At 42.7% G+C, this 18,011-nt stretch overlaps 2 protein-coding genes across 3 annotated transcripts; both read left to right on the forward strand.

Annotated features, from left to right (window-relative positions):
* The first annotated feature begins 538 nt into the window (after nucleotides 1-538).
* Nucleotides 539-14,101, forward strand: LOC117428564 (dipeptidyl peptidase 8-like). Of its 2 annotated transcripts, none has more exons than XM_058995430.1 (20): nucleotides 539-687; nucleotides 2,131-2,397; nucleotides 3,029-3,141; nucleotides 3,479-3,652; nucleotides 3,959-4,127; nucleotides 4,225-4,335; nucleotides 4,429-4,557; nucleotides 4,804-4,865; nucleotides 5,018-5,118; nucleotides 5,490-5,667; nucleotides 6,191-6,350; nucleotides 7,289-7,368; nucleotides 7,661-7,813; nucleotides 8,110-8,245; nucleotides 8,353-8,498; nucleotides 10,026-10,172; nucleotides 11,064-11,216; nucleotides 11,932-12,074; nucleotides 12,606-12,717; nucleotides 13,512-14,101. In XM_058995430.1, the coding sequence occupies exons 2-20, from the start codon at nucleotides 2,139-2,141 to the stop codon at nucleotides 13,635-13,637; spliced, it is 2,652 nt and encodes an 883-aa protein (XP_058851413.1). In that variant the 5' UTR covers nucleotides 539-687; nucleotides 2,131-2,138; the 3' UTR covers nucleotides 13,638-14,101. The 2 variants fall into 2 exon arrangements, with proteins under 2 accessions (XP_058851413.1, XP_058851412.1); XM_058995429.1 differs by lacking the exon at nucleotides 539-687 and adding an exon at nucleotides 843-862.
* Nucleotides 14,102-14,120: 19 nt separating this feature from the next.
* On the forward strand, nucleotides 14,121-17,386 carry LOC131699158 (uncharacterized). The gene is made up of 2 exons (XM_058995431.1): nucleotides 14,121-14,265; nucleotides 16,291-17,386. The coding sequence occupies exons 1-2, from the start codon at nucleotides 14,121-14,123 to the stop codon at nucleotides 16,899-16,901; spliced, it is 756 nt and encodes a 251-aa protein (XP_058851414.1). The 3' UTR covers nucleotides 16,902-17,386.
* Nucleotides 17,387-18,011: the final 625 nt, after the last annotated feature.

Consider the following 18,011-nt stretch of genomic DNA (forward strand, 5'->3'; position numbering starts at 1 on the left):
CAACCAGGCCAAGGGGGGCGGGTTTGGTCCCACCCAGAAACGTAAGAATGTGAAAATAATTCGAAAAAGGGGTAAGGGGAAGCGTTATCAGTACGTTTAGCCTAGATTAAGGCAAATCAGGAAGCCACTTGTTATCTTAGTAAATTAATTATTCATCGAAATGACTAAGCAAAAATTCGCTTTCTCTGTCATATTTCCGTTGTTGCCCCGCCAACCCCGATACGAAACAATGTTAGCAAACCACAGCATATTAATATTTGAAAATAAAAAGCACATTATTGAGCACGCATTTCACTTGTATTCTTAAATCTCGTTCCTGATTTATATTCATTTGCGTAAGACCATTTTGACCAGAGTGAAAATGCACACAGTGAATTGGTAAATAATTCGTGGATTTTATATTTTAATTTGTAAGGGGAATGGGGTAATTATGAAATTTAATACTAATGAGCATAATGCAGGTTACTGTAGGTCTTCCTTACCGGCATGTGGCGCTGTTTAATAATAAGACGTCATGGAGTAGTGTGTCAGCACTGTACTGTCTGGCCATCGCTGTGGCTCGTTGTTGTTTTTGGGTGTGAGTGAGAAATAGGAAGTGTTTTTCAGAAGAAATAAAATTGAACATAAATGCAGAATCACAGTCCGTGATCGGGGCTATCTGCTTTTAATTCATCTGTTGTGCAAAACGTAAGCGAATCAGCTTATTCTGACACGTGGATTGTTATAAATAATGTTGTAATAGACTGTGCGCTACAGACAGAACAAACTACTCTGTGTTGGCCAGTGATTGAAATTAGAATTACGTTACTGACCGAATCAACACAGTTGAGAATTCAGAGTGGTTTCGTTTTGGATATGTAAAGTATGATGTTTTTTTGATTGATATAATAATTAGTTTCAAGTCGCCATGCTACTAATCTAGGCAACATCAGTCGACGTGGATGCATGGGTTGAATCTTAATGGTTTACACATTTACAGCATTTAAAAAACCGGTAAAAGTTTGATTGAATAATGACTTGCAGTACTCTGCACTTCCATTCAGTTGTCTAAAGCTTTTAAGTTGGGGCAGAGTAACGATATTTGATTGTTGTGCTAAGATGTCACGTCAAAGTTAAATCAAACGTCATTTGTGTATCGTTAAATCAGGGTTAACAATATGTAATCATTACATTAGTGTCTTCTGTTTTACACTGCTTGCCGTAGGTTGTGGCCTATTTACTGGCTGCGGGACTCGGATTACCAGAGTACACGCCACCATCCCAATTCCCAATTAATAAAGATACATTTTTATTTGTGAGTGTGTGTATTCACTGTGCTGAGGGCGCTGCGCTGTACATGAGCGGTCCAGTCCTCACAAACGAGTCCTTGGTCCCAGTGAGGTACTATCTCACGTCACTGGGTATACACCGATAAATAAAGATACTGTGCCACTTTGACAAGTGGGGATGTTAACCTGTGTTGCAATAAAACGTTTCTGTAGGTACCTACCATTAAATATTTAACCAAAAAAATGGGGTTGAATTGCGTTTGTTCTTTAACACTTCCTGCCAGGGTTACAAGAACTCAGTGCTGCGTTTTTAAGTGTTTCACCAGAAAGCCTTGCAGCTGCTGCTTTGCTGCACTTGCAGTTTCAGTATTTGGGTGTGGCTTTTTTGCCTAGGGTTGGTTTGGTCACAGATGAGCATATCATTTTATAAGTGCTATTATGCAGCCAAGACTGCATAAAATGACCGGTCAAAGAACGATTAAAAAATGAAACATATGATTTAACATTGGGGACTATATACCATAATTCTATTGTATACTGCGCATGCATATTCACCAGGGTGGTCCTTTTAGCCCCTTCAGTCACTGTGTGCACAATTGTACCATGTTAAGTTTCATATCTATGTATCTATTTTATAATGCATCTATATTTTTTACAAGGTTATGGCAGGGCAACTTCTTGAACTTCATAGAGTTCACACAAACTGTTTTAAAATGTCTAAAAATCCAATTAAAAATGAGTGACCGAAGGGGATATACAGGTGGTCTGCAAATACACACTACAGACAATCGGAGATGGTTAGTAAATGGGACGTGCTGAAGTGTGTTCTCAATGTGCTGTGTCTCTCTCGTCCTGTCTGAAGTGGAAGGGATGGCCGCAGCTGTGGAGACTGAGCAGGGGATCGAAGTGTTTGAGGCAGCAGACTTCGCAGGCTCCGGTATGCAGTTGGAGGAGCCTGTGGAGATGGAGCCATTCTATGTGGAGAGACACTCCTGGAGCCGTCTGAAGAAGCTCCTGGGAGACGGCAGGAAGTACCACGGCCACATGATGGCCAAGGCTCCCTACGACTTCCAGTTCGTAAAGAAGAACGACCCTGAAGGGCCCCACTCCCATCGGATGTACTATTTAGGTGAGAAAGAGATTACAAACGAGTCAGTGCTACAGCTTAGTGCACATGGTAATGATCTTTTTGTACATTTACTTCACAATTTTGTTCATCTTTTTTCCTAGTTTATTATTATTATTATTATTATTTATTTCTTAGCAGACGCCCTTATCCAGGGCGACTTACAATTGTTACAAGATATCACATTATTTTTACATACAATTACCCATTTATACAGTTGGGTTTTTACTGGAGCAATCTAGGTAAAGTACCTTGCTCAAGGGTACAGCAGCAGTGTCCCCCACCTGGGATTGAACCCACGACCCTCCGGTCAAGAATCCAGAGCCCTAACCACTACTCCACACTGCTGCTTTCAGTTTTAGTTAACAATACAGTGAACTGGCTAGAAAATAAAACAAAGTCAGTAGTAACACCATAAAGTACTTTGCATATCTCTTGTAACCCACTTTCACCAATCAAGCACAATTAATTGTATTTGCTCCAATGTTACATCAAATTCTACGTCACAAATATTGTAAAACAAGTAAACTGCATTCTTTAGCAGCTTTTCATTGTTTTTTTATCCCAGTAAAATAAAATAGATTAATAATACATATACAAATATAATGTACTGTGTCTGTGTTTTTTTTTGTAGCTATGTCAAATGAAAGCAGAGAAAACGCACTGTTTTATTCAGAAATTCCCAAGAAGATCAACAGGGATAATCTCTTGCTGTTGTCATGGAAACCTCTTCTGGAACACTTTCAGGTGCTTTAAGTTATAAACAAAGTGGTGGCAGATAGCCACTGTTTAACTTCTCACTACGCCTGGCTATGTATTGCTCCCCCAAGCAAACTTTATTCACACTGTAGGCATCACAAAAGAGTTGGGAAACAAGAGGTATTCACCACAATGTTTTAAAATGATTATCCATCTGAACTAGGAAACTATGAGACATTTCAACAAGAGCTACAATCTGTAACATAAGGGACTTCATCCTTAATATCTCAAGTGCAGGAGTGTTGTCAGGTGTTATTGCTGGCTTGTGCTGCTTGTTTTCACAATGTCCCTTCCTCACTTTACTGGCTTTGTCTCTTAACCCCAGACCAGTCGGGACTATGGAGTGTACTGTCGTGAGGAGGAGCTACTGAGGGAGAGGAAGAGGATCGGCCCTGTGGGAATCGTGTCGTATGAACTGCACAGAGACAGCGGCACCTTCCTCTTTCAGTCAGGCCGCAACTTGTACACTTTTAAAGACGGGGGGCCACACGGCTTTACCGTGAGGATCATTTTAACATTATTCTTTTTCAATCCAAGATAGCACCCTTCCAATATGCAGCACGTTGACCATAGGAAAAAGAGTCAAAATAAGCTGTTTTTAAGAAATCGACATATTTTTTCTTAACACTATTTTAATACCATTCTGTTAGATTACTTTATTTCAGTATGTTGCACAGAGTAGTGAAGTTATTGCCTGTAGGTGGCGCGGTTGGTCTTGTTTCACATGCTGCATTACCAGCAGTTGCTGTTGTGTTGTAAATAAACCCAGTGTGCTGATTGTGATCACTGACATTTTATTTGACAGAAACACCCTCTGAAGCCCATCACAGTAAAGACCTCATGTCCTCACATTAGAATGGACCCCAAACTGTGCCCTGTCGATCCAAACTGGTATTCATTTATCCATCGAAATGATATCTGGATTGCAAACCTTGAAACAGGCGAAGAAAGAAGGTTGACATTTGCACATAAAGGTAGCTACGTCCAGGAAACCAGTACTCTAAACAAGGTGCCCCATATTTGCATGATTTGTGAATACAGTCTTTTGTAATGCAATGTTGTTGTACTCAGATCTTCCGAATATTGAAGACGACCCCAAATCTGCTGGTGTTGCTACATTTGTGCTGCAAGAGGAGTTTGATCGATACACAGGGTACTGGTGGTGCCCTACTGCTGAAACAAGTAAGTTTTCTCATCAGTAAGAATATTGTTTAGGCTTGGATTGGTGTTTGCATCATTTCCTAATGGCCTCGTATGTTTCTCATTGTTATCCAGCGGCTGATGGGAACAAGGTTCTTCGGATATTTTACGAGGAGAATGATGAATCTGAAGTGGAAGTCATCCATGTGACTTCACCAATGCTGGAGACCAGAAAGACTGAGTCATTCAGGTACCCAAGGACAGGTATTGAGAGAGGTTTATATGGGTTCATTCTCGTAATATATATTACTAGTTTTAAACCACTAAGGTTTAAAACCGCTAAGCCTACCAAGGTACCGCTGATGTGCTTTTGAAATCACATCACACTTCGTTGTTCTCAAGTCAAAAGATTTTTCCACTGACATGCACACTGGCCAGTTGCATAAAGAAAACCATGATGAATATACTGTATCTGAGGACTAATCCATTTTATTATTTATTCCTGTCTAGGTACTGCCAATCCGAAGGTCACTTTGAAGATGTCTGAAATAACAGTGGGTGCTGCGGGAGCGGTATGTTTGGATGTTCAGCTGATTTAATTACTAAGGCTTCGTTAAACAATAATGCTGCCTTCAGTTCATTTACACTGTGCTTAGTGTAGGTGTGTTCGCCTGTGTTCTTCTGTGCTGTATGACATTCGTATTCCTGTTTCTTGTGTCCCCAGATTGTGAGCGCAGTGGATAAGGAGCTGGTCCAGCCCTTTGAGGTCCTGTTCCTAGGGACAGAGTACATCGTCCGAGCAGGGTGGACTCGAGAGGGGAAATAGTGAGCATAACAAATACATTGATGATGACGGGAATCATAAAAGCTGTGGAAACTTTGGAGTCAGTTTGAAGGATCTTTAACAGCAGTGTTAATCCTGTTGGTGTGCCCTCCCCATGGCTTATAGGAAAGTCTATTTGGTAGAAAGCATTAAGGTATTAAGACCCACTGCTGTTCAGGTCATTAAAATAAACTCCAATCTCAGAACACATCAGGTGTTAAATGTATCTATAGATCTATAGATACACATTATAGATCAACAGGTATGCATTGGATCAGGTGCGTGATTTAAGATTAGGTCATGTTGTGCAGTATGATAAACACGTAGCTTCTGTTTTTCATCTCTCTATCCTTAACCCCCTTTGTGTTTGCAGTGCCTGGGCCATCCTGTTGAACCGCTTTCAAACCAGGCTCCAGATCGTTCTGATCCCGCCAGCACTGTTTATTCCAGTCGTGGACGACGCTGTAGAGAGACAGAGGCTGCTGGAGGCAGTGCCAGACAGCGTAGCCCCCTTTATTATCTATGAGGAAACAACAGACATTTGGATCAACGTAGGTTATCGTCTCTTGAGACATGCGATTGGAGAACAGTACATGTGTGGAATAGTTTACTAGGTGATGGGGATGCAACAGCTAAGCAATGACAATACAGTACATGCCCCCAACATTTCTTCCATACTTATTTACAATGAAATATGCAATGGGCTATATAAGTGCTATTGTTACTGTTTTAAAATACAAGAGCTTTAGGTGCATTTAAATCCCGAATGATGTGTTTTGAACACGGTCCCTAATTGCAGTTGAAACCTGACTGTGAAAAAAGATTTGATCACAGAATATAATTGTCTTGCTCTTAAAGGTTCCCTGTGTTTGCTGATACCAGTTTGTTCTCATGACGTTGTCAAAATGCTACTTTAGTCTTTTATGCGGCCGAGGAATATTTTCTCAGAACAGCATTTTCTTTTTGAATGGAGATCTCTGCGGGTATATTTAGAAGACTGCAAGGGTCCCGGCGCGGCAGGTTTGACAGATGACAGCCTCAGACTAATATTTCTGTTTTTTTTCTCATCCACAGGTTCACGATATTTTACACATTTTCCCTCAGACAGACGAGCATGAAATCAAGTTTATCTTTGCTTCTGAATGCAAGACTGGATTCCGTCACCTTTATAAAATCACAACGCATTTACAGGAGAGCAAGTACAAGCGTTCCAGTGGGGGCATGCCTTCTCCAGGTGCAGTGAAAAGAGAGAGCTGCTCCCAATTACAGAATTAATTATGAATAGTATTTAAGAAAAGTAACTTTCTCTTACTAACATTTATAATGAAAAAATAAATCAGTTATGTACAGCTCCCAAATAAGATTACCATTCGTAAGTATTTTTAACAGAATATATAAATTATGTACAGCCAAAAATAAAGCACCCGGAATGTTCATTGCTAGTTTGGTGAAGTTCTCCCTTTGGGGCCTCTAATATAATGCATTGTGGGCTCTGCGTCCTTCTTGCATTCAATTCAGGTTAGACTGTCATGTAAATTTGCCTTCTGTATGAATGAGAGGGCCAGTCCAGCACCGGTACTGAAACACCTAATTGCTCATTTCATGACAGGGCAGCGTACCTGCTATTTCCTGTTGTTCTTTTATTTATAGTAAATGATTAGTTGCAGAAGGTGAAGCGTGCCTTTGTGTGATGATAAATGGCACATTATTACCGCTGTCCTTAGGGAGTTTCTCTGCATCAACGATTCCATTTTTTAAACCACTTGGTTTTGACAATTACAGGCATTAATACTTCTGAATTTAGATTATGCACTGCCTGGATCGTATTATCTTTCTAGAGTGTGTAACAGTGTGCGACGATTATAAACTGAGCTGGATTACGGTGTACAGGAGCCTGGTGAATTGAGTTGGTATGAAGAGGCAGTTGCTTGTACACTATTTATTTAACCCATACCTTTATTAAAACTAAACCGTGTTATAAAATTACGAAAACTAACAAAAGCTGGTGCTCACGTGTAGGAGGGAAAAGATTTAAACAAACAAAACTTAGAAATGGTACCCAACAATTCCAGTTTACAAAGTGCTTGATTAGGACAGTCCCGTGTAACACAATCGAATGTGCATTTCTGTGTGTTTGTGCACCTCTACTCATGATGTGTTTGTTATTTCTAGATGATTTCAGATGTCCCATTAAGGAGGAGTTAGCACTGACCAGCGGAAACTGGGAGGTTCTGGGAAGACACGGATCTAATGTATGTATAGCTTGATTATCAGGGAAACTTTTGAATCAAGTGTTTAGAGTTCCAGTTACTGTAACCAGCAGCCTGGGAAGAGTGCTCAGTACCCAGCAGCAGGGTCTTAGAAACTGAGGAGGCATACTAGCCAGGAAACCGCTCTGCAATGTGGACAATACCTCCCTCTCCCTCTAGATTGTTAGAAGGTTTTTCCTTTGTTTTATTTCAATGTACTTCATTCATATAAGTGGTTTCCATTGTCTTATTGCATCAATTTAGAAGACAAGTATGTTTTTTTTTTTTTTTACAGATTTCGGTCAATGAAGCTACAAACGTAGTGTATTTTCAAGGCACAAAGGACACTCCTTTAGAGCACCACCTGTACAGTGTGAGCTGTGAGGACCCTGCTGAACCTGAACGCCACACTCAGAGGGGCTATTCCCACAGCTGCTTTTTCAGCCAGGTGAGTTAGAGCCCCAACTGGAGCAGGGAGAAGACCAGGGAGAGAGGGAACCTTCCACTGCGAGTTCAGTATCACGTTGTAGCACAGCTATAGCTGCCCGTTTGAAACATACACGGTTCAGTAACATCATTTATCATTGTATATTTATCGACAGGGAATATGAAAGATTGTGTTCACTTTTGAGTTGCTGACTGCCTTCATAAAGAGAACACAGCTGCTTTTATAGTGCTAGCTGTTCCTAATCTTTTCTTTCTTATTGTGATGTAATACTCAAAGCGTTCTTTCTGCGTTTCCAGCACTTTGACATGTTCGTCAGTAAGTACAGTAACCAGGAGAACCCTCGCTGCATGCACCTGTTCAGACTGCCCCCTCCCGATGGGGATCCCAGCCTGGACCAGGGGGGCTTCTGGGCCACCATGATGGAGTCAGCAGGTAGGGCAGGGAGTGCTGGCTCAGTGCTCGTCTCTAGACTTGGAGGCTCCTTTTCACTGCTTCTCATTCACCTCCCCATCGGATTAACGGATCGTTCTGCCTTGCAGGGTGTCCTCCCGATTACATCCCACCTGAAGTCTTTTCCTTTGAGAGCCAGTCTGGACACACTCTATATGGGATGATGTACAGACCCCACAATCTGCAGCAGGGGAAGAAATATCCCACAGTTGTTTTTGTATATGGGGGTCCCCAGGTAGGCTATGCATAAAAAAAGCCATGTGTCTTCTGTATGCCTTATCCTCCCCAAGCATCTCAGTATTCTGTGGTTTTCTGAGTTATGTTCCATTACTGGTGTTGTCCAGTAAACATCTACCCATGTCTCTGCCACGTTCTTTTAACCATATCAGTGATAACCATATCACTTTGACATAGCGTCTTTACAGATGGTACACGGCTGTTTTCTGTAATTCTCAGTAAAGTTCCAGTGATGGTGTTGGCCAGTGAAAATGAATTATTTTACTGACATATTGTTTTATATAAATTATTATTATTATTATTTATTTCTTAGCAGACGCCCTTATCCAGGGCGACTTACAATTGTTAAGATATCACATTATTTTTACATACAATTACCCATTTATACAGTTGGGTTTTTACTGGAGCAATCTAGGTAAAGTACCTTGCTCAAGGGTACAGCAGCAGTGTCCCCTACCGGGGATTGAACCCACGACCCTCCAGTCAAGAGTCCAGAGCCCTAACCATTACTCCACACTGCTAAATGCAGTTACATTACATGTGCTGCCTCTTAAAACATAACAATTCCACTGCTATGTTGCTTTATCCATGACACAGATATTTTTCACATGCTTATGCATTGTATTACATTATATCCCTGGGGATGGTTTGTTTTTGTTGGTGCTTACTGGTGTCTGACTTTCTTTGTTTTTTGTTTGTTAGGTTTTTTTTGCTTTTGTTTTAAGTGTAATCTGTCATATGTTTGTCTTTGCTACAAAACAAACAAACAAAATGTTTCTGAATATTCAGCATGGAATACACCCTAAGCTAGAGCTGGCTATGTTCTCCAGGATTGTGCTGTATGATTTACGGCTCCCTTATTATCAGATGCATTTGCTAATGTTTTCAACAGGCACATTTCTCACTCAGCTCTGTTATTTGTACATTTCTTTCCTCTTCATTGCGCAAAGGTTAGCATTTGCCAGAGGCAAAGAGGCTGTGCTTCCACATATTTGTCTTTGACTTTCTTTAGGCAAATAACATGCCCGCATATGTCTTCTGGGACATTTTAGAATAATTCTAAGCCCCACATTTGTAATGTATACATGACAGGGATTAGTGAACTGTGTAAATCCATCTTCTGTATGCTGGACCCCATGGATTCATCAGGTATGAGTGCTCTCAAGACACATAATGTTTCACCTTTTCATACCTGCTATGCAGTTATGAGCTCTGCCTTCTCTATTGCAGAACCCCTAGTGTATAGAGTTGTTAGGCTTAACAGAAGCCTTCTTGTGAACTGCTTTCTCAACAAGCTCAGCTTTTACTATGTAAGCGTAGTGGTTGTTCTGCATTTTTACCACAAGGTGTCACTCTAAACATGCTTGCAGAGCTGAATTGGAAGCCTGTGCAATAGTGTGTCAGGTTGGATCCTAAATCTGTAATTTCAAAATGTTTTAATTGAGCTTTATGACAAACATGTTTAAGTAGTCTAGATTGTAGTCTAGTAGTCTTTGGCATGTTGTTAATGTTTCTGTCTTTGCAGGTTCAGTTGGTAAATAACCAGTTCAAAGGGGTGAAGTATATGCGCCTCAACACTCTGGCTTCTCTGGGTTACGTAGTCGTTGTGATTGATAACCGGGGCTCCTGCCATCGAGGACTGGCCTTTGAAAGCGCTTTCAAACACAAAATGGTGAGAACAGCACTCTCTTCTGAACTCCAGTTTTTCTTCGTTTAATGGAATACATTTACTGTCAGATTTTGCTTGTGGCAAAAAATAATATGCCCAGATCTGCTCGTCACATCTGTGACTATAAAATGATCCCAAGCACACCATCCAATGGCATTTTGAACAGTGATGCTGGCATTGCACCATTTTAAAAGCTGTAAGTACTTTTGTCACTTTGCACATTTCATATTCATACTGAAGTGGCTTAAGAGATAAAAGGTCAATTTTCTCTAATTTCAAGTGAAGTCTGCTTATTCCCTTAGAATAAGCGGCATTCTTTGATTCTAACAGTAAGCATGTCAAACCCTTGCCCAAACATGCAAGCCCAGCTGTTTGAGATCTGTCAGGATGTTGGAAGATGTTGGTTAGAGCTTCCTGTCTCTCCAGTAGAAAATGTATCAAACATTGTTTTCAAGCTGTCAAGATGCCAGGGAGTTAGTCTTGGTTACGGGACCTTAATGCTTTCTGAAGACAGTCAAATGCAGATGTCAGTGGGTACATTTCTCTGAAAGCTCACTTGGGAGTGCTGTCTGCAACTGAGAACTGCTGAAAGAGGGGGCGATGCGAGCAGAGGGCTGCGTGACAGCCCCATAAATCATGTGGTACGCTCCTGAACCCAGGGAATTGACTCGTCTGCATTTCAGGCATCAGCAAAAGATTGCTGCTGAAGAGAATTGTAACGTGAGCCGTGTCCGGGACACGACAGAATGTAATGCTGCCTTATAGGCCTGAAGGCAGTGATTCAGATCGTTTGAGAAAAACATGTGTTCGTCCTCTTGAGAAATGGAGAAGTCCTGCTGGGGGTAGCTTTTATCCTGATGGATACACATGTATTTATTTTTACTTGTTCTTCAGGGTCAAGTGGAAATTGAGGACCAGGTCGAAGGTCTACAGTATCTGGCATCGAAGTACCGTTTCCTCGATATGGACCGCGTGGGCATTCACGGCTGGTCTTATGGAGGTTACCTTTCCCTCATGGGACTGGTGCAGAAACCTGAAATCTTTAAGGTAGGTGCAGGTTATTATTATTATTATTATTTATTTCTTAACAGACACCCTTATCCAGGGCGACTTACAATTGTTACACGATATCACATTATACATTATTTCACATTATACAGATATCACATTATTTTTACATACAATTACCCATTTATACAGTTGGGTTTTTACTGGAGCAATCTAGGTAAAGTACCTTGCTCAAGGGTACAACAGCAGTGTCCCCACCTGGGATTGAACCCACGACCCTCCGGTCAAGAGTCCAGAGCCCTAACCACTACTCCACACTGCTGGCCTATACTTGTTCCCCAACTGTCTTAAATTATATATATAAAATATATATATAATTAAGTCCGAATTTAGTCAATTTACACATTATCTAAGACATCTTTGCTATGCAAAATACAGATATAGAAATAACTGTACTTCTGCAGCTGTAACCTTCTGATAACAGTGCCTTGTTGTAGTTTTCAAGTTTCCTTGTCCTTTTAGTAGAAGGTGTTCATTTTCAGCTGGGCTGTACTGAAATGCAGCCGTTTTCTTTAGGAAAGCCGTAACATACTCAGGACTTCATCTGATATGCGTTACAGTGTATGATTTCCTCACATGTGGAATATTGTTTTGCATTAGCCCCTTAGAAGCAACTTGTATGTTTTGCAGTGAGCGGTCTGTAATAATTCATGATTACAGCAGATACACTCAGCCACTGAATTGTTATTTTCAGGTAGCAGTAGCTGGGGCTCCGGTCACCCTGTGGCAATTTTATGACACTGGATACACCGAGCGCTACATGGGAAACCCCGATGTGAACGAGCAGGACTATGATCTGGGGTCAGTGGCCATGCAGGCCGATCGCTTTCCATCAGAGTAAGTCCTTTCTAGCACAGCTCCTTCCAGCACACCTTGTTCACTGTATCCATTCACTTACCTGCTCGGTGCCCAACACAAATCCTCCCAAATTCATGTGATCTCTTTATTACATTGTTTTTATTGACACCTTCCAGTGTCTCTAGCTCCGTATAGGATATCTGACACATTGCTCACAACCTGTTTCATTCTGTAATAGTAATACTGCCTAGCTGGACAAAAATACAATACACATTATTTTTTGTTTGTATTGTTTACTTGTTTTAGTTTGGATGGAGTCAATGCTCATACAAACCCTCTTTCCTAGATAATAACTGTTCATTGGTTTTATTGAAATGTTTCATAACCACAGGGTTACATTTTCTCAAGTAAAATGTTCTAGTTTTATAACACTCTGGGCTGACACCGCTGTTGTGTAGCTTGTACAAATTGCACCTTAGTCATAAACAGAAAGAGCTAAAGGGATGTTAAAAATCTCATGGTAGGTATTCTTTCTGGCTGGGTAACAGGCAATGCTTTCTTTATCTCCAGACCCAACCGACTGCTGCTTCTGCACGGGTTCCTGGATGAAAACGTTCACTTCGCTCACACCAGCGTTCTGCTGAGCTTCCTCGTCAGATCTGGGAAGCCCTACGATTTACAGGTGAAGAAGCATCTTGTGTTGATTTATTTTTCAATTCTTTAAACAGGAGTGAGGCCTCCAGAGATGATGATGTCACATTTCTTAAGAGTTCCCCAGGGAGAGGGGAGACACATTTCAGTACAGTTAAAACACAAGCATTTAAATCCACTTAAACAGACACTATACTATACTATATATATATATATATATATATATATATATATATATATATATATATATATATATATATATATATGCACTCACTGCCAACATATGCAGGAATAATTACATTGTCACATTTCATTATCTTCACAAGCAAGTACGCTGCGTGGTAGGTGAAGAAGCTTTTTGTTTGCAGAGACTCAAGCATTGAAGAGAATTGGATTTTTAATGGAATAGTATTCCAGAAAAAGAGAACCTGTATTGCAGTCTTGGCTAAAACTGAATGAAGGAACAAAAATTGTAACATGATGTGCCTCAGGAGAGGCCTGTAACGTGCTAATACTTAAATACACATGAAGCTAAACTGTAACAATGCTGTGCCTACAACAATGTCAACCCCAGGCAGTATTTCAGACTTAGCACAAAGATCATGGAATGGAATGGGTTGCCAAGTCATGTTGTTGTTGCTGCTGCTTCATTGGGGTCCTTCAGGAGCCATCTAGAAGCAGTGCTGGCTACAGTTAGCTTTTTAGGAACCGGATTAGCAGTGGTGATCTCCTCTTCTTTGGTTCTTGTGAAGTACACAGCTAAATGTGAGATCTGGAAAGTGACTGGTCCACATTGAACTGACTGAGGCACTCACTGTTTTGCAGGTTTACCCCCAGGAGAGGCACAGCATCCGAGTCCCCGAGTCAGGAGAGCATTATGAACTGAATCTTCTGCACTACCTTCAGGAGAACCTTGGTTCACAACTCGCTGCTCTGAAAGCCAAATATTAAACCAGTTATCCAGAACCCTTTCCACCAAGGCTTTCTATACGAGAGCCCGGGAGCTTCACAAAAGCATGTGTTTGTCTCAAAAACGTAGTGCCTAAACTTGTACTGTAATGTAATGTACTGTTAGCTCCAGCAAAATGCACTGGATAAGCCCACTCGAGATGAGACTGGGAACGATTCCTGCAGTTACTGGCACTGTCACAGTCAATATAAGTCAATATTTCTAGTCTTTAGAAGATTAAGTCACAGGTCCAGAAACCAAGACTTAAAGGTGTGCACTTAAAAGGTCATTGCTTAATGTTTATCTTACAACCAGAGCAAAATAACTCATGCAGTATTGTATTTCTGTATATCTATAGTTGAGTTAAACTGGCTAAAGTCTAACATAATGGAAACAAAATATTCTTACAAAACTTATACAAGGGTGGTATTAATAAAATAAAAACAACCCAATGATTTCATTTTTACACTGCCCCGTGTCTCTTGATGGCATCAGGAGATAACCATTTAAGTCTGCTCTATATTTTATTCATTCTAAATACAGAACGTGCTGAATCTGCTCGTCCAGGCAAGGTGATGGGTTCAGTTTGTCACTGTCACGTAGCTTCATACAGCGTCCACTTTACCTTGGGTAATGCAAGTGGGACGGGTCTTCTCCTCTCTCCCTCCTTACTCTTTTCTGTCCCCTCTGATCTCACCTCCCTCTCTGTCACTACCTTTGAATTTCATGCAGTCCAACTAACCTCTCCCTGTCAACTCCTGCTCATTGTTTTGTACCGCCCCCCTGGGCCTCTCACTCACTTTCTGGATGAACTCGACTATCTACTCTCCTCCCTCCCCTCTCTGTCTACCCCGACTGTCCTGTTGGGTGACTTCAACATCCATCTCTCCAACCCCAGCCACTCTGCTGGATTCCTCCCTCTCCTTCACTCCTTCGACTTCTGTCTCTCTCCGTCCCCTCCTACCCACAAAGCTGGCCGTCAACTGGACCTCACCTTCTCCAGGGCCTGCTGCCCCTCCAACCTCTCTGTCACCCCCCTGGACCTCTCTGATCACTATTTCATCTCTTTTTCTCTGTCTCTCCCCCCTCTCCCTGCTCCTCCTACCCCCACTGTCACCTCTCGCCGTAACCTCCGCTCTCTCTCCCCCTCTGTCCTTGCCTCCACTGCTCTCTCTCACCTCCCTCCTATCGACTCCTTTTCACAACTCTCCGTAGACTCTGCTACCTCCACCCTCTTCTCCTCACTCACCTCCTCCCTCGACTCCCTCTGTCCCCTCACCTCCCGACCCGCTCGCCCCTCCCCTCCCCATCCCTGGCTCTCCTCTGTGCTCCGCTCGGCAAGAATCACACTGCGATCTGCTGAAAAGAAATGGAAGAGAACCAAACTCCCTGCTGCCCTAGACCTTTACCGCACTCTTCTCTCCTCCTTCTCCTCTACTCTCTCCTCTGCTAAATGTGCTTATTTCCAATCTGTAATCCAAGCCTCCACTAACAACCCACGTAAACTATTCTCTACCTTCTCCTCCCTCCTAAACCCTCCCCCCCCTCCTCCTCCCTCCTCTATCTCCCCTGACGACTTTGCCTCCTTCTTCTCTTCTAAAATCTCAGATATCCGCAAACTCTTTAACACCTCTCCCTCCCCCGCACCCCCTCCTGCTCCAACCCCTACACCCACTACATCCCCTACTAACTCGCCCTCCCTCTCCACCTTCTTGCCCCTCTCAGACTCTGACCTCTCCTCCCTGCTCCAGGGTCACAAACCCACCACGTGTGCCTTGGACCCCCTCCCCACTCACCTCTTTCAAGCTGCTGCTCCTGCTCTACTCCCCTTCATCTCCTCCCTCCTCAACACCTCTCTACTTTCTGGCATCTTCCCCTCTGCCTTCAAAAAAGCCTCTATCACTCCCCTCCTCAAAAAACCTACCCTCGACCCCACCTCCCTCCAGAGCTACCGTCCTGTCTCCCTCCTACCCTTCCTCTCCAAAACCCTCGAGCGGACTGTACACCGCCAGCTCTCTGCTTTCCTGTCCAACCACTCTCTGCTTGACCCTCTCCAATCTGGCTTCCGCTCTGCTCACTCCACTGAAACCGCCCTTCTCTCTGTCACCAACTCACTTAAGTGTGCCCGAGCTGCCTCTCTCTCCTCTGTCCTAATTCTCCTCGACCTCTCTGCTGCCTTTGACACTGTTGATCACTCTATTCTACTATCATCTCTTGCTGACCTGGGGATCTCTGGCACTGCTCTGGCCTGGTTCTCCTCCTACCTCTCCAACCGCACTTACCAGGTAACCTGGCGTGGAGCAACCTCCACACCTCACCCTCTCTTGACTGGAGTCCCCCAAGGGTCAGTCTTGGGTCCTCTCCTGTTCTCTCTCTACACCCGCTCCCTGGGCCCCCTCATCGCATCCTATGGTTTCTCATACCATTTCTATGCTGATGATGCTCAGATTTTCCTCTCCTTCCCCACCTCTGACTCCACCATCTCCTCCCGTATCTCTACCTGTCTGTCTGCTATTTCCTCCTGGATGCACTCGCATCACCTCAAACTCAACCTCTCTAAATCTGACCTCCTTTTCTTTCCCTCCTCCTCCCCCTCCTCTGATCTCTCTATCTCTGTTCCTCTGGAATCTACCACACTCTCTCCCTCTTCCTCAGCTAAAAACCTTGGAGTCACCCTGGACCCCTGCCTCTCTTATTCCCAGCACATCTCCACTCTGGCACGCACTTGCAGATTCTTCCTGAGCAACATCCGAAGAATCCGACCCTTCCTCACCAACTATGCTACCCAGCTCCTGGTCCAGGCCCTGGTACTCTCCCGCCTAGACTACTGCAACTCCCTCCTGGCTGGCCTCCCTGCGTCCGCCACCCGTCCGCTCCAGCTCATCCAGAACTCTGCTGCTCGCCTGGTGTTCTCTCTACCTCGCTTCGCCCACGCTACTCCACTACTCCGCTCGCTCCACTGGCTCCCGATCACCGCTCGCATCCAGTTCAAGACTCTTGTACTAGCCTACAGATGCCTTGATCAGACTGCACCCAGCTACCTCCAGACCCTCATCTCTCCCTACACCCCCACTCGACCTCTCCGCTCCGCCTGCACTAGAAGACTGGCTCTACCTCCGCTACGCTCCCCTGCCTCCCGAGCCCGCTCCTTCTCCACCCTTGCTCCGCAGTGGTGGAACGACCTTCCTACAGATGTCAGGACTGCCCAGTCCCTGACCACATTCCGGCGCCTCCTTAAGACTCACCTCTTCAAACAGCACCTGTAGAACTCCTCTGTTGTATCCTGGGACACTATCACCCTTCATTTAAATATGCTTTATTTTGCTCTTATCTGCCCCCTATTTTACTGCATTTAATCCTGTACCTCAGAATATTGTAATCTCCCAAGTGTTTAATCTGTAGTATTTTGTACTTAATCATATCCTGATGTAACTATCACTACTTAATCATATCCTGATGTAACTTTCACTATTATCTGCTGTATTATTGAATTGTGGTTTGTCACACTTGAGAATTATTGTATTTCTTGTTCTTATTGTATGACTTATATTGTAACACTTGAATGTATTTGTATTTGCTTGCGATTGTAAGTCGCCCTGGATAAGGGCGTCTGCTAAGAAATAAATAATAATAATAAAAAGCCAGAGAGAGGAGGTTTGAGCTGTTTTAAAATGAATGGCCAATATATATTCAACTACATGTGTGAAGCGCTAGGAAAGATTCTCAATAAAAATGGTTTTGAATTTTGTAACTCGTATATACACAATGAAACACCCTAATATATCAGTGTATTAAATAGTGAACCGTTTTATTCTCAGTGCACTAAGCTATGTTTGTGTGGTGGAGGGGAGGGGATTATATTTCCCTGTTTCTTTGGCTTGGAGAAATTACTAATGAGGAAAAGCATTACCGGGACTGTGTTTGGATGTGCAGGAAATATCTGGGGAATTATAGAAAGCTAGCACAGACAGAACTGCTGTTCTTCTCAAACTTGAACTTGCTTTGTGCATCACACACGACTGGACTTTTGAAATGTGACGATGGTTATGTCTACATATGATTACACACTGGGGTTATGCACTTTCAGTGGTAGTTGATTTTTTCACTATAAAATGACAAATAATATATTAAGGTATACTTATATGTTTAACTTGGAGTTCCACAAAACTGCAATACACGTAGTCCATTTCCATTGGCTCTTAATGTTTCACTACATATGGTGCCTGAGCCTACTGTCTGCGTTGCCAGTGAAAATGCACAGTAATGGGTTCATGGAATTTGCTCATGTTACTTTTGTGATTAGGATGCAACTACCTAATGCAGATTCCTAATTCCTTCCTAGTGGGAATTTTATAAGGATATTTTTGCAGTTTCAT

The sequence above is a fragment of the Acipenser ruthenus genome, chromosome 21 (genome assembly GCF_902713425.1).
Source record: "Acipenser ruthenus chromosome 21, fAciRut3.2 maternal haplotype, whole genome shotgun sequence".
NCBI classification, from domain to species: Eukaryota; Metazoa; Chordata; class Actinopteri; order Acipenseriformes; family Acipenseridae; genus Acipenser; species Acipenser ruthenus.